Source organism: Lolium perenne, chromosome 1 (assembly GCF_019359855.2).
Source record: "Lolium perenne isolate Kyuss_39 chromosome 1, Kyuss_2.0, whole genome shotgun sequence".
NCBI lineage: Eukaryota > Viridiplantae > Streptophyta > Magnoliopsida > Poales > Poaceae > Lolium > Lolium perenne.
This window is the reverse complement of record NC_067244.2, coordinates 120,426,190-120,438,614: the sequence shown is the minus strand read 5'-3', so window position 1 is coordinate 120,438,614 and position 12,425 is coordinate 120,426,190. Positions and strand designations below refer to the sequence as shown.

The 12,425-nt window shown below is 41.6% G+C and overlaps 1 protein-coding gene across 2 annotated transcripts; it reads right to left on the bottom strand.

The window, feature by feature from the left end:
- Positions 1 to 2,222: 2,222 nt before the first annotated feature.
- LOC127300395 (probable serine/threonine protein phosphatase 2A regulatory subunit B''delta) lies at positions 2,223 to 11,627 on the bottom strand. Of its 2 annotated transcripts, XM_051330502.2 has the most exons (14): positions 11,160 to 11,627; positions 10,086 to 10,250; positions 7,456 to 7,704; positions 7,246 to 7,348; positions 7,065 to 7,164; positions 6,509 to 6,614; positions 6,288 to 6,378; positions 5,481 to 5,622; positions 5,104 to 5,251; positions 4,902 to 5,011; positions 4,364 to 4,520; positions 4,065 to 4,190; positions 3,844 to 3,989; positions 2,223 to 2,854 (listed from the first exon to the last, which is right to left on the bottom strand). In XM_051330502.2, exons 1-13 carry the CDS (start codon positions 11,310 to 11,312, stop codon positions 3,849 to 3,851), a joined length of 1,791 nt encoding a protein of 596 aa, XP_051186462.1. In that variant the 5' UTR covers positions 11,313 to 11,627; the 3' UTR covers positions 2,223 to 2,854; positions 3,844 to 3,848. The 2 variants fall into 2 exon arrangements, with proteins under 2 accessions (XP_051186462.1, XP_051186468.1); XM_051330508.1 differs by lacking the exon at positions 10,086 to 10,250.
- Between the last annotated feature and the right edge of the window lie 798 nt (positions 11,628 to 12,425).

Genomic DNA, 12,425 nt, shown 5'->3' with positions numbered 1-12,425 from the left:
CCGAATAAATCAAGAAGAGATGTGGGGATAGAGGATCTCACTGTGGTAAACCCCTGGTAGGAACAAACTAGTCAGTTTCATAAGAATTGAAACGAACTCGATACCTTACCGAAGATACACACTCCATCATTAGGTTTATCCATCGGATATCAAAACCCAGTTTCGGCATCATAGCTTTCAGGAATTTCCACTCCACTTGGTTGTATGCTTTGTGCATATCTAATTTGACCGCACAAATACCTTGTTTACCAGACTTCCTCTTGATTGTATGAACAAAAATATTATGGGAAAATTTGCTACATGACACCGTTATTTTCTGGCGTTTGCCAAAACACAGCGCTCGATTGTGTCTTGCAAAACTTTCCATTTTTGGCTAGGTGGTGTGTTCTGGCAAATGTGCCACGAAATTGTAATGGTGCCTGGCAAAGACACAATCGAACGGTGTGTTTTGGCAAACGCCAGAAAATAACGGTGTCCTGTAGCAAATTTTCCCAAATATTATCAGTGATCATCCTCCCTGGTACAAAAGCACTTTGCTCTTCACTAATGATCTATGGTAGAATACCTTTCAGCCGGTTTGCTTACTCATGGTTTTGTATATAACATTACATAAACTTATAGGCCTATACTCCGTCACCTTCTTTGGATCCTCATTTTTAGGAATTAGTACAATAATTGTATCATTCTGCCCTTCTGGTATCTTCGTAGAATTAAGGGCCTGCAAGACTTCAGCAATTAGATCTTCCTCTACCATTGGCCAAAAACGTTTATAAAAAATAGCATGTAAGCTATCCGGACTTGGTGCCTTCATGTCTCCAATCCTAAATACCGCTTTTTTCACCTCCTCTACCGAGAACGGTGCAAGAAGTGTTTCATTCATCGCTGGTGTCACCTTATGTTTTACTTTGCTCAACAAACCTTGATCCGGATCTCCAGTATCCGAGGTAAACAGATCACCGAAATAGCCACTAATGAACGTGGCTAGATCAATATTTCCTTCTATGGTATCCCCGTTGTCATTGACTAAGCGTTTAATCAGATTCCTTTTCTTCCGCTTGGAAGCGAAGTGATGGAAGAAACTATCTAAACCGTCCAATCTGAGTCAAGGGACAGGATCAAACATGACTACAGTTCAGCCACCACCACGACCCATATGCAAATGAGAACCTCTGTTTGTTCAGTTTGTGGCACACAATCCTTTCTTTCTAATCTATCTTTCTTGGACCGTTTACACAAAGAAATTTAATGAAGCAATTGTTGTCAAAGTACAGTCTTCCAGCCACAAAGTTGCATTATTATTCATTAGCCCATGGATAATATATTTTTCTTGCATCGCCGACCTCCATTCATTGATCAAGTTGTTCTATATTTCAGTATCATTTCCTTGTTCAGTTGACGGAAGTACATAACCGATCTCAGCAGGTGTCGTGCTGAGCTCCTACAGTCTAGCTTTGTCCGGCGATCTCATGGTGTTCCTCCAACTTAGTTAAAGTTTGGGGGGAGATTAAATCCCGTGAGCCAGCAGAGAGAGAATAGAATCGATGGACTGTGTGTCACAGTTAAACAATTAGATGAACCAGTTTGCAATGAGCGATGGTACGCAGATCTAGAGTTATGTTGAATCCTGAACATTGACTGGCATTGAACTGTAAATATCGCAGGAATCCAGAATGTTCCCTGTCAATCATGTCAGGCAGCTGAGGTTGGTGGTGATGATGCTGTCAATGCCGGTGCCGCATTGGGCACATCCTTGTCAGGGGGATACCTAGCAGGAATTCGTGGTACACAAGCCTGTCAGAACGCGCTGCTGACTGCCGACAGCTAGTGGATGGGCCTAATACATGTCATGCAACTGCCTGCGTCAGTCCAGCTGCTCACGCTTGTAAAGCTTGGACAGCACTGCGTTGCAGGTGAGAACCTAAACGGCATGCACGTTTTGCCAGCATGCTTGTCAAAATTGGACAGCACTATGCTGCAGGTGAGAACCTGAACGGCATGTACGGTTCACCAGCATCAGTTACTTGGATGGTTTCGTAAAAGGAATATGTTTAATTTTTACCACACTGCCAAAAAAATAAACCAGAAGTTCAAACAAAACTGGAGGTTCAGACAAATCAGCAAGTTCAACAAGCTGAGTGACAGTTGATCACAAAACCAGATGTCAGTACCGCAGCATGCAGACTTAAAGAACATCTCAATACATGCTACAACAAAACACCAAATTGCCAATGTAATCTACCTTTCTGTTCAGATTTATGCACCCAATGCACAGTTACTTGTTAATGTTACAAATGGCATTGCACAGCCATGCCTTTACGCCTATCTTTCCTCCCAAAATGTACCAAGAATCACAACAAAACGATGTAGTCAACTAAACATAAACCAGAACCAGAAAGTTACATACCATGATCGAAGATAATGATGGAATTGCTTGCTCGCACATCCACAAATTAACAAAGAAAACGGCAGCCAAACAATACAGTTCAGCTCCAAAATTTGAGCACAGCAATTGAATAAACCGACATCCCCCTAAAGCAACAATCAGAACACAATGAGAAAAAGGTGGACCACGAAAGGTCCCCCACTTCAGTATCATTTGAGACTGCTGAGGTTGTTGCTTTGTCAGTATGCAGGAGGCCCCTCACATTAACTTCCCATTCTTCCTTCCAAGCAAAAATGTTTGCACAACTGGACAACTGATAATATCGAATCAGACCTGCACAGTAAAACTCATAAGTAGTCTTTGGTGTTACTGAAACTGCTGCGAGCCGGCAATGACCTCCGCACGCTAGCCAAAACCTTTACACTTCTTCCCAACCAATGTCATCCATATCCAACCAATTAGGGGTGAGGCCTGTTGATGAAAAAAAAGAACAGTTGTGGAACAGCTCAGCAAGTAAATTGCAAACATATCAAGATTTGTTTTATTTTCTCATCAAATCATCATTTATTCATACCAACGTCAGCCAAATTACAAGGTTACATACACATTTATATATAGAAGAAAAATATAATAATCTTGTGGTGCATTGTTACATACTCACTTTGATTCACAATGTAAGTAGGTTAGGAGGCCTTCAAATTAACACGTTGACCATATTTTTACGACATTATCTTTTTTCAATCAAAAGTATATATATTATGAAAATACATGACAAACCTACAAATATCTATCTGATAATTGTCTATGCTTGTAAATTTTTCTACTCCCTCTGTTCAAAAAGAGCTGCTCAACTTTTTCTAGATACGGATGTATCTATGACTACGATATGTCTATACACATCCGCATCTAGACAAAGTTGAGCAGCTTTTTTAGGGATGGAGGGAGAACATTGATTGGTGCCAAATCTTAAAATGTTCGACTGGCACAAAGTCTACAACTGCTGCTAATATGAATCAAAGGGGCTAATTTTTAAATCAGACGAGATGACCTATCTATCATTTTCCAAGAATGTATTGTTCCTGTAAATATTACCATTTCAAAACAATCCCATGTGACTCCCATAGTAATCTCTTGAACAGTAGAGATGGACAACAGCAAACATTTTGAACAATTAGAACTTAATTTTTATTCTGTTGAGAATTAAAGCATTTTTTCAGAAACGGAACATGGAGAAGCGTGTGACTATGAAAGACAAGCGTGACAGATCCATGCAATCACTAGATTGTTGAAAGTAGCCAGGTAACATAATGACTAAGGTTGATCAAAATTTTCCAAATTAACAGAATAGAAATTCTGAAATCTAATCAATGCTGGTAATATTCTATGTCCTGATTTTCATAATTCATGTACTCTAGCTATATGTCCCAACTTATGTAAGTTCATCCAAAAACAACACTCACATAATTCAAAATGGAGCTTCAAGTGACTCGTCCCACACATCACCACTTCCATTTGAAGCATCTTCACCATCCTCTTCCATCGACAGCCTAATATATTCCCTATGGGCGAACCGATCCCACTCTGTTAAAGTTGGGTTTTCACGCTCCTGCAATTAAAACCGATCCAACTTTTAACTAAATGGTGGAAGTGGATTCGAACACTTTATGGCAAGCAACGTTACCTGGCGAATGAGGAATGGATCACGAGTTTCAAATGCCATAAATTTGTTGAGATTGAATAGGATATTGAATATATTTCCTGATAGTTTACACTTTTTTAAGTCCCGCAATGTAAAATAGGTCTCATTCTGCAGAAAGGAACAGATTTGTCAAATGCAGTTAAGGGCATGCTTCGAATGCATGATTTTTTAACAACAACTCCTTCACATTGCTCTGGGACCTCTTTGTATTCCACTGTTCCAGACAAGAGGGGATGGGGTGGGGGGAGGGGAGTGCAGCACAATTATATTTAGGATGATACCTCTGGTCCAATCATATCGATCATTTGGCACAATATGTCCTCAAAAAGCACAGGTTCCTGTGCCATGCACTCCATGCGATGCAACTGCTCCTCATAGAAAAACTGCATCTCATTGGTACTTAATATGCCATTGCCATCAAGATCAATGCACTTAAACCTGTAAAACATGTTTGGCATGTTTCAATAAATAAAGAAATGTAGATGATGAGTTGTAGACATGCTACAAATAATAAGCAAATGTACTCCTGTAAAACAAATGTACTTCGCAACTTAATGATACGCACGTACACAGGTTTACCATGGTATCAGATACTTGAAGCAACATGTTTACAGCAAATCACATACTACTCAGAACAACATGTTCATTTAAAAAATGTTGGGACTTGAGATGGAAGTTCAATGCCTAAAAATCAAATAGGAGAGAAGACCATGACGTATTTGAGAAAACATTCAAAGGATGAAATTTCTTTACACTTCAAGTAATCCCAAGACAAGAAGTTAAAGGTAATATAGATATCAGACAGGAGAAAACAATTACCAGTACTCAAGGCTAGGTTCAGATGATTTATCTTCCTCCGACAAAATAAAGTAAACAAAATCTTCATAACCCATCTTTCCTTCGGTCATGCTTGTGAACTTCCTTGGGACCTGAGTAGTAGTAGATCAACCAATGTAAATACAAAAAAACATTAACAGTTCTGCAAACTAGCATCTCGGATATAAACTAGCAAAGGACTAACCTGTGCAAAGACTCTATCAACTATTCTGTAAGTCAGCGAATGATTTCCATATCTGATAAGATTCTCTTTGTCAATCAGGAAATCATGATCTGTGTCCAGCTCCCAAAATTTGCAGTAGATCACATAGAAATGCTCATATGAGAAATATCTGCAGCAGATATGTAAAGCTTAGAAACTCGTACAAAAAACATATAAAGTCTTCTCTATTTGCTACATAAAGTAGCATCAACTGGAGTCCCGAAACTCATGTGAGCCATCGTAACACCATAATGGAGGAGCACATGTAAGAACACAATATGTATGGAGCTAACCCATTCTACCAAGAGATCTTGGGGACTGCATATAGAAATGGGCATGCAATTCCATACATTAATTACCTCAGTACTTTGTTGATGTCCTCTTCTTCATCCAGCTGCTGCATTGCAGCAACTAAATTCCCACGTTTTAGTTCTCGGAGGGTAAGATGGCCATTTCCACATCTATTTATGGAGTAAAATATTCTGTATATTACAGTCTCCGCTGAAAAATGCATTAAAACATGATTAGCAGATGAGTGAGATGCAGCATCACTGGCATTGGTTCATAATATCCATTTGTCATCACAGAATTGGTGATATTTTTTTGACAAAAAGGACAATGCTCTATCTGCAAGCAGCTTATATTTGCATACCGATATTCATGACTGTAATATATCATTTCTTATGTTGCTAAAATACAACTTTGACACCGACACCGAATTCCTATGAATATATACAACTTCAAGCAAAACCATTCAGTTCTAACTTTCTAATAACAAAGTGTAAGGGTGTACAGGAGTTCCCTACTAAATTAGACCCAGTTTTATTCTCATCAGCTCTATGCGAACAAAAGAATGAAGGACGCGATGCCTTATTCTTTTACACACATTGTTAGGCCTCATTAATAAATTATACTCCATCTATCAACGTAAAAGGTATATGCCTGAAAATTTATGGTAAATGATACTGAAATTGCGTTGAAGAAACATAACAATTTGCAAACAAGCCCATTTTGCAAGGAATCAATTCTTTTCATTATATAAACTACATGTGGCATTGGTTTTTGATAGAACAGATGAGTCATAATGCACATCCAATGCACAATAGACATGAAAAGTACTGGTTGAAGAGCCAACAACTACCAAGTAACTTTGATAAAGAAGTTACCGTATCTCTCCTGAAACTCAGGAGTGCCCTGTAGAAACTCTAAACCTGGGTGAGTTGCCAAGAGTTCTTTTAGGACAGGTTTAAAGTCCTCCTGTACAAATTATGGAGAATTAGCGTTCCCTTTAAATAAAAAACGGTAATGTAGAATCATCATCTTGTCCAGTTGTATTCAGTATATACATGTACACAAAGAACAAACAGAGGAAAGAAGAAACGCTGACCTGAGTGAGATAACTGCAACCCGGCTTTCTTAATATTTCAAATATCTGGCTAGGTGTATCCAGTGTTATCTTATTTTCATTAATCCAGTACGCGATAAACGCATCCCTGAGTTCAGAAGCAAAAAAAGTACTCGTGTCAAAACGGAAACATTCGTTAAACGCCTATGCGTGTGCCTGTGCAGGCAGAGGGTAAAAATCAGCATGGACATGAAACACCAAAGATGGGTGGTATATTAAATGTTACTATGAAAGCAAGGGGAAGTGAAAAATAAGCTTATGTAGTTTACAGTTGCAATTTATAAATGTGCGCAAGAAAATTATCGAGTAGCATGCCTGCTGGAGTGTAGAAGAAAACAGAGCCTAGGCTTATTATAATGGTCCCTACAAAAACTGGATAAGCAGTTTCACGATATTGGCTAGAGATGGCAAGCCCCTGTGCTAATAAGCTACATGAAGTACTTGGCATATCCTCAAAACACAACGGGGCAACTAAGATTCACAATATTTCAACATATACTAATGTAGTCACGGTTGAGGTGTTGAATGAACACCATACCTTGTTACAGTTCCAGAGCAAGCAGCATCGATCTTCTTGAAAAGAACACCAGAGAGGAAGGATGGTAATTTGCAAATATCTTTTATGACTGGTCTGAATTCTGATATGGACAAATAAAACATTCAAACTTAAGAATGCACTTTAATGTGAACAAACAGATGAAACCCTTACAAAAAGTCACCTTGTATCTGGAGTCCCTCGCCGGCAAAAAATAGGTGATCTAGTCTAGACAAACATTGCTCCTTCAAATCTTTTGGTGGAGGGCGCCCATTCTTGAAGTAAAACTGCAAATACATCAAACACAAGAACTAAGTTTAACAAGAAAGACGATTAAATAAATAGAGTAGAAACAAATACAAAACTGAAAATAGCAACAACAGACGAAAAGCACCTGAGGAATAACCTCTCTCACAGGTTCACTGACTAATTTTAGAGGAGATCCCAAGGTTGATGGTCCAGCTCCAGATCCTCGTCTCATAACACGGGGAGAGCCAGCAGTGCTCCTAGGAGAAAGTGGGGGAGCACTACCAGCCGGGAACATTGATGGCAAAGAACTACTTGAAGCAGCATTTGTGCTGGCAGAACTCCCAGCAACATTCAGTGCGCCACCGCCTTTTGCATCTTCAATCAAAGACTTCACCTAGCAACCAACAAAACAAATATTATGAGGAATAATACATCCCACGTAAGTATGTTACAGAAACAAATTTAGTGCTATTCACACAACTTCCTATGCAATTCTAATCTACAAAACAGTAGTGTCCATATCCATAGAATCAGTCCATCAGATAGAGAGAAGTAACTTCAACCATTAACAATGAAGAAAAATATCATGTTGTGAACATGAAAGAGTTATAATGATTCATACAGCCTAAGCACTAAACAGTAGCACAGATACATACTTCAGGGAATTACAGTGTATTAACAAATTTAACTAACAATGGTCATGCTAATCTTTATGCATCAGCTAGAAGGTAAGCTAAGTGGCCAGTCAATTAAAATTGTAGGTGTACTACCATAAATTATGGAAAGAAAAACGAGATAACCCAGAGCCCAAAAAGATTCACAAGAAACTAAAAGTTCTAGCACAGTAGCACCTCAAGCGCATGTTGTAACAGTTTCAAGTACAGTTGCACCAGTTGATATACCGTTTGGCCATCACTATGCCATATTGATTGGATAAGCGTCTATATGAAATTAAAATGTTGAACTAATCTATGTTCAGCCTAGTCCACTCAAGACTACACTCGCTGATACAAACAACACAGCTATTGAAGTACACAACAAGCATGAACACATGTTACAAATTCCTAGAAGATTGAGCTAATTCAAACATGTGATATTTACAGAATAAAATTTGAAAGATCTGCTATCTTGCTCCATACGGTGCAATGCATGAATTACTGCAAGAAGCCAGAACATATAGTAAATATATTTTGTCCTGCCGCCCAACAAGAAGTCACAAATGAAAAAGCAAACATGTGCCCAGCACATGCATAACACTGCATAGTTATCGTGGCAGCATAGGGAGCAAGGATGCCAAGGTACCTGCCCTGGTGACAGCTAGACAATAACTTGGCTTAGCCTGACAAACAAATATAGTACAAAACAACGTGAAACTGGAAAGTGAGACATATCCCACTAGCCACTTGATGCAAAACCTCACCGGAGCACAAAAACACATCCAAGTCCTCCACTCCCTCCTCCCCTACCTGAATACCAATAGGCCCACCTTCTCTAGCGGCAACATTTGGCAGCACAAGCAGCAAAGCAGAGGACATCTGGGCTAACAAGAGATGGGCAACAAGCAGCAGAACAGATAAGATAGAGAAAGGAGCTGAGAAGAAAGCTGGGGGAAGAAAAGTATTTCGCAAAGCAACAGCAGAGAGCAGGGAGGTGACTACGCACACATTTGCAAACTAGAAAGTGCTGACAACCAGAGGCGATGGAATCCTCTGTCTCCTAGATCACTGGCTGGTCAAGGCGAGCAGTCATGTCATCTGCTGCTGGCCGAGTTGACAAGTGATTGACTAGGTTACGCTATATAGACACCATGACACTAGCACTAATATTTAAAAATAACCAAGACACCATACACCATAAGAAAGCAGACAAAATACTCGAAACAGATAGCCATCTCACTTAAAGCCATTGAGCACCAGACATCATCAAAGGATACTCAGACAGATTACTATCAGTATCAAGATCTTTGGTGCATACATGTATCGTTGCAAACAAATCTCAAAAGTTGGAAGTATATAAGCCAGGCAAATGAGAAAATAGTCCCTCCATTCAAATCCTACATGGTAATTGCTCGGCAGAAACAAATACCGACGCATGTACAAAACAATCTGAAGTCAATCTAATAAGTAACCCAAGGAGACAAGCACATACTGAAGCCAGTTTTCTAGCAGTGCACCACTGCGGCCTCAACAAAACTGCAAACGTTTCATTTCAAGGCAAATCAGCGTACAGCGTTACTGCCGCACATCTCCTGAAGTCCATCGTTCTTCTGAACACATGCAACACTAAACTATCATACCAAAACTTCATTCCCCTGAATATAAAGATAAAGCTGATGCATAAGACAAAGGATAAGACCTCGCAAAAACCACCAGTCAGCACATCGGTTTATAAACAACAAAATTAGTTCAGGTTATCCATTCGTGGCAACTGAGGCGCAGAAACTAAGCACTCAGCAGAAACAGGCTACGCTGTATATTTCCGAACAATTCACTACAATCACAGCTTCCCACGGGGCCTTTGCTTTCTGTGTCCCATACTCCACCGCCCAGTATCCTCAGCATCAGCTCGCAATTGCAGCAAAAACTCGACAAACCCATACAGACGCACAGCAGCACAAAGCGAAACAACAAAGGGAAGCACACCCGGTAGATATTTCACGAGTTCCAACACGAGATCACAGTAGCGACGCAAAATCTATGGACGAACCGGGCCAATCTAGAAGGGAAGCAAACCGGAAGGGAGCAGGCGAGGGCGAGACGGCGTGTGAGAGGTTACCAGCTTGGCCGTCTCGGGAAGCACGAGCCACTGCGTGTAGAGCGCGTCGGCTATGGTTGAGTTCTCCCGGAGCGCGCCGGGCGCGAGCTCCGGGAGCTGCAGCAGCTCCGGGTCAAGCGCCGACGCATCCCTCCTCGCCGCCTCCACCTCCATGCCGTCAGGGCCCTGGTAGCCATCTCACTTAAAAATACTCGAAACTGATAGCCATCTCACTTAAAGCCATTGAGCAGCAGACATCATCAAAGGATACTCAAACAGATTACTATCAGTATCAAGATCCTTGGTGCATACATGTACCGTTGCAAACAAATCTCAAAAGTTGGAAGTATATAAGCCAGGCAAATGAGAAAATAGTCCCTCCATTCAAATCCTACATGGTAATTGCTCGGCAGAAACAAATACCAACGTATGTACAAAACAATCTGAAGTCAATCTAAGTAACCCAAGGAGACAAGCATATATTGAAGCCAGTTTTCTAGCAGTGAACCACTGCGGCCTCAACAAAACTGCAAACGTTTCATTTCAAGGCAAATCAGCGTACAGCATTACCGCCGCACATCTCCTGAAGTCCATCGTTCTTCTGAACACATGCAACACTAAACTATCATACCAAAACTTCATTCCCCTGAATATGAAGGTAAAGCTGATGCATAAGACAAAGGATAAGACCTCGCAAAAACCACCAGTCAGCACATCGGTTTATAAACAACAAAATTAGTTCAGGCTATGGCAACTGAGGCGCAGAAACTAAGCACTCCGCAGAAACAGGCTACGCTGTATATCTCCGAACAATTCACTACAATCACAGCTTCCCACGGGACCTTTGCTTTCTATGTTCCTACTCCACCACCGCCCAGTATCCTCAGCATCAGCTCGCAATTGCAACAAAAACTCGACAAACCCATACAGACGCACCGCAGCACAAAGCGAAACAACCAAGGGAAGCACACCCGGTAGATATTTCACGAGATCACAGTAGCGACGCAAAATCTACGGACGAACCGGGCCAATCTAGAAGGGAAGCAAAGAGGAAGGGAGCAGGCGAGGGCGAGGAGATGGCGCGTGAGAGGTTACCAGCTTGGCCGTCTCGGGAAGCACGAGCCACTGCGTGTAGAGCGCGTCGGCTATGGTCGAGTTCTCCCGGAGCGCGCCGGGCGCGAGCTCCGGGAGCTGCAGCAGCTCCGGGTCAAGCGCCGACGCATCCCTCCTCGCCGCCTCCACCTCCATGCCGCCGTCAGGGCCCTAGTAGCCTTCTCATGCACCAAGCGAGGCCCGAAACCCTAGATCTGCCCCCCGGCGAGCGCGTGCAGAGGCTGGAGGGCGGAGGTGGCGGAGCGTGAGAGGAGCGGCAAATCGGAGCTCGGCGGGATCGGCGACTGGCGACGGAGGAGGATCGGGGGTCGCCGGCGTCGGGATCTGAGGCGAGGGCCGGGGCGGAGTGGAAACCCTAGCTAGGCCGGGAGGGAGAAGCAAGCGACAGCAGGAGGAGATGGGGGAGGGGGGAGATGGTGGTGCTAATGGTGGGCGTCGATATAACAGCGGAGGGCAAAATGAAATCGTCTTTCGGATGCCACTTTCGGTCTGCCTAATGCAACCGATGTGGCTGGAATTGTAGCTCAGCTCCCGTGTGCCCAACCGGTTTTTTTGTTTTCAATTCTACATTTCCTCGGTGATATAAGGCGAGCGTTTGGAATATTATTAACTGGTTTAGGCATCGCTGAATCAATTACACATACTCCCCCCGTTTTTATTTACCCTGCATTTTGGCACTAGTTAAAGTTAAGTTTTCTAATGATTGACCGAACATTTATCAAAAAATGTTAACATCCGTAATTGCTAATTTACTATTTGATATAAAAATACATTTCAAGATGATTCTAATAGTACTAATTTTGTGTTTAGATATTAATAGGTTTTCCTATATTTTTAGTCAAACCTTGTTAAGTTTGACATTGATTAAATCTAAAATGCAGGGTAATTGCGAACGGAGGAAATACTATACATAAATGCATTGGCGGACCCAAGAACATTTTGAACCTAGGCAGACAACAAATTTAAAGGCTTAACTGATTTTTTTTATCAAATACTCTTGAAACTACACTACACCAGCCGCCCAAATACCCAACAGTTGCCCGGCAATAGAAATGTTGGGTCTGCTAATGCATATGTATCGTAGTAGAAGCTAGAGATACAAGTGTCGACGGTGAAAGAACCGACACGTAGGTGAAGTTTGTGGCGGTTGCATGCCGCGTTGTCCATTGTGGTAGAGTTACATGAAGAGGAAGTGGTTGATCGATTGTCATGGATGTTGTGGAACATAAACGAGTAGTGTTGACCTGC

Excerpts from the sequence above, each read along its gene's own strand:
- LOC127300395 (XM_051330502.2), bottom strand. The coding sequence starts at position 11,312 with ATGGAGGTGGAGGCGGCGAGGAGGGATGCGTCGGCGCTTGACCCGGAG. Across the intron at positions 7,705-10,085 it reads TTCCCGAGACGGCCAAGCTG|GTGAAGTCTTTGATTGAAGA; the intron begins GTAACCTCTCAC and ends GTTGGTTGCTAG. Across the intron at positions 3,990-4,064 it reads ATCCATTCCTCATTCGCCAG|GAGCGTGAAAACCCAACTTT; the intron begins GTAACGTTGCTT and ends TTTTAATTGCAG.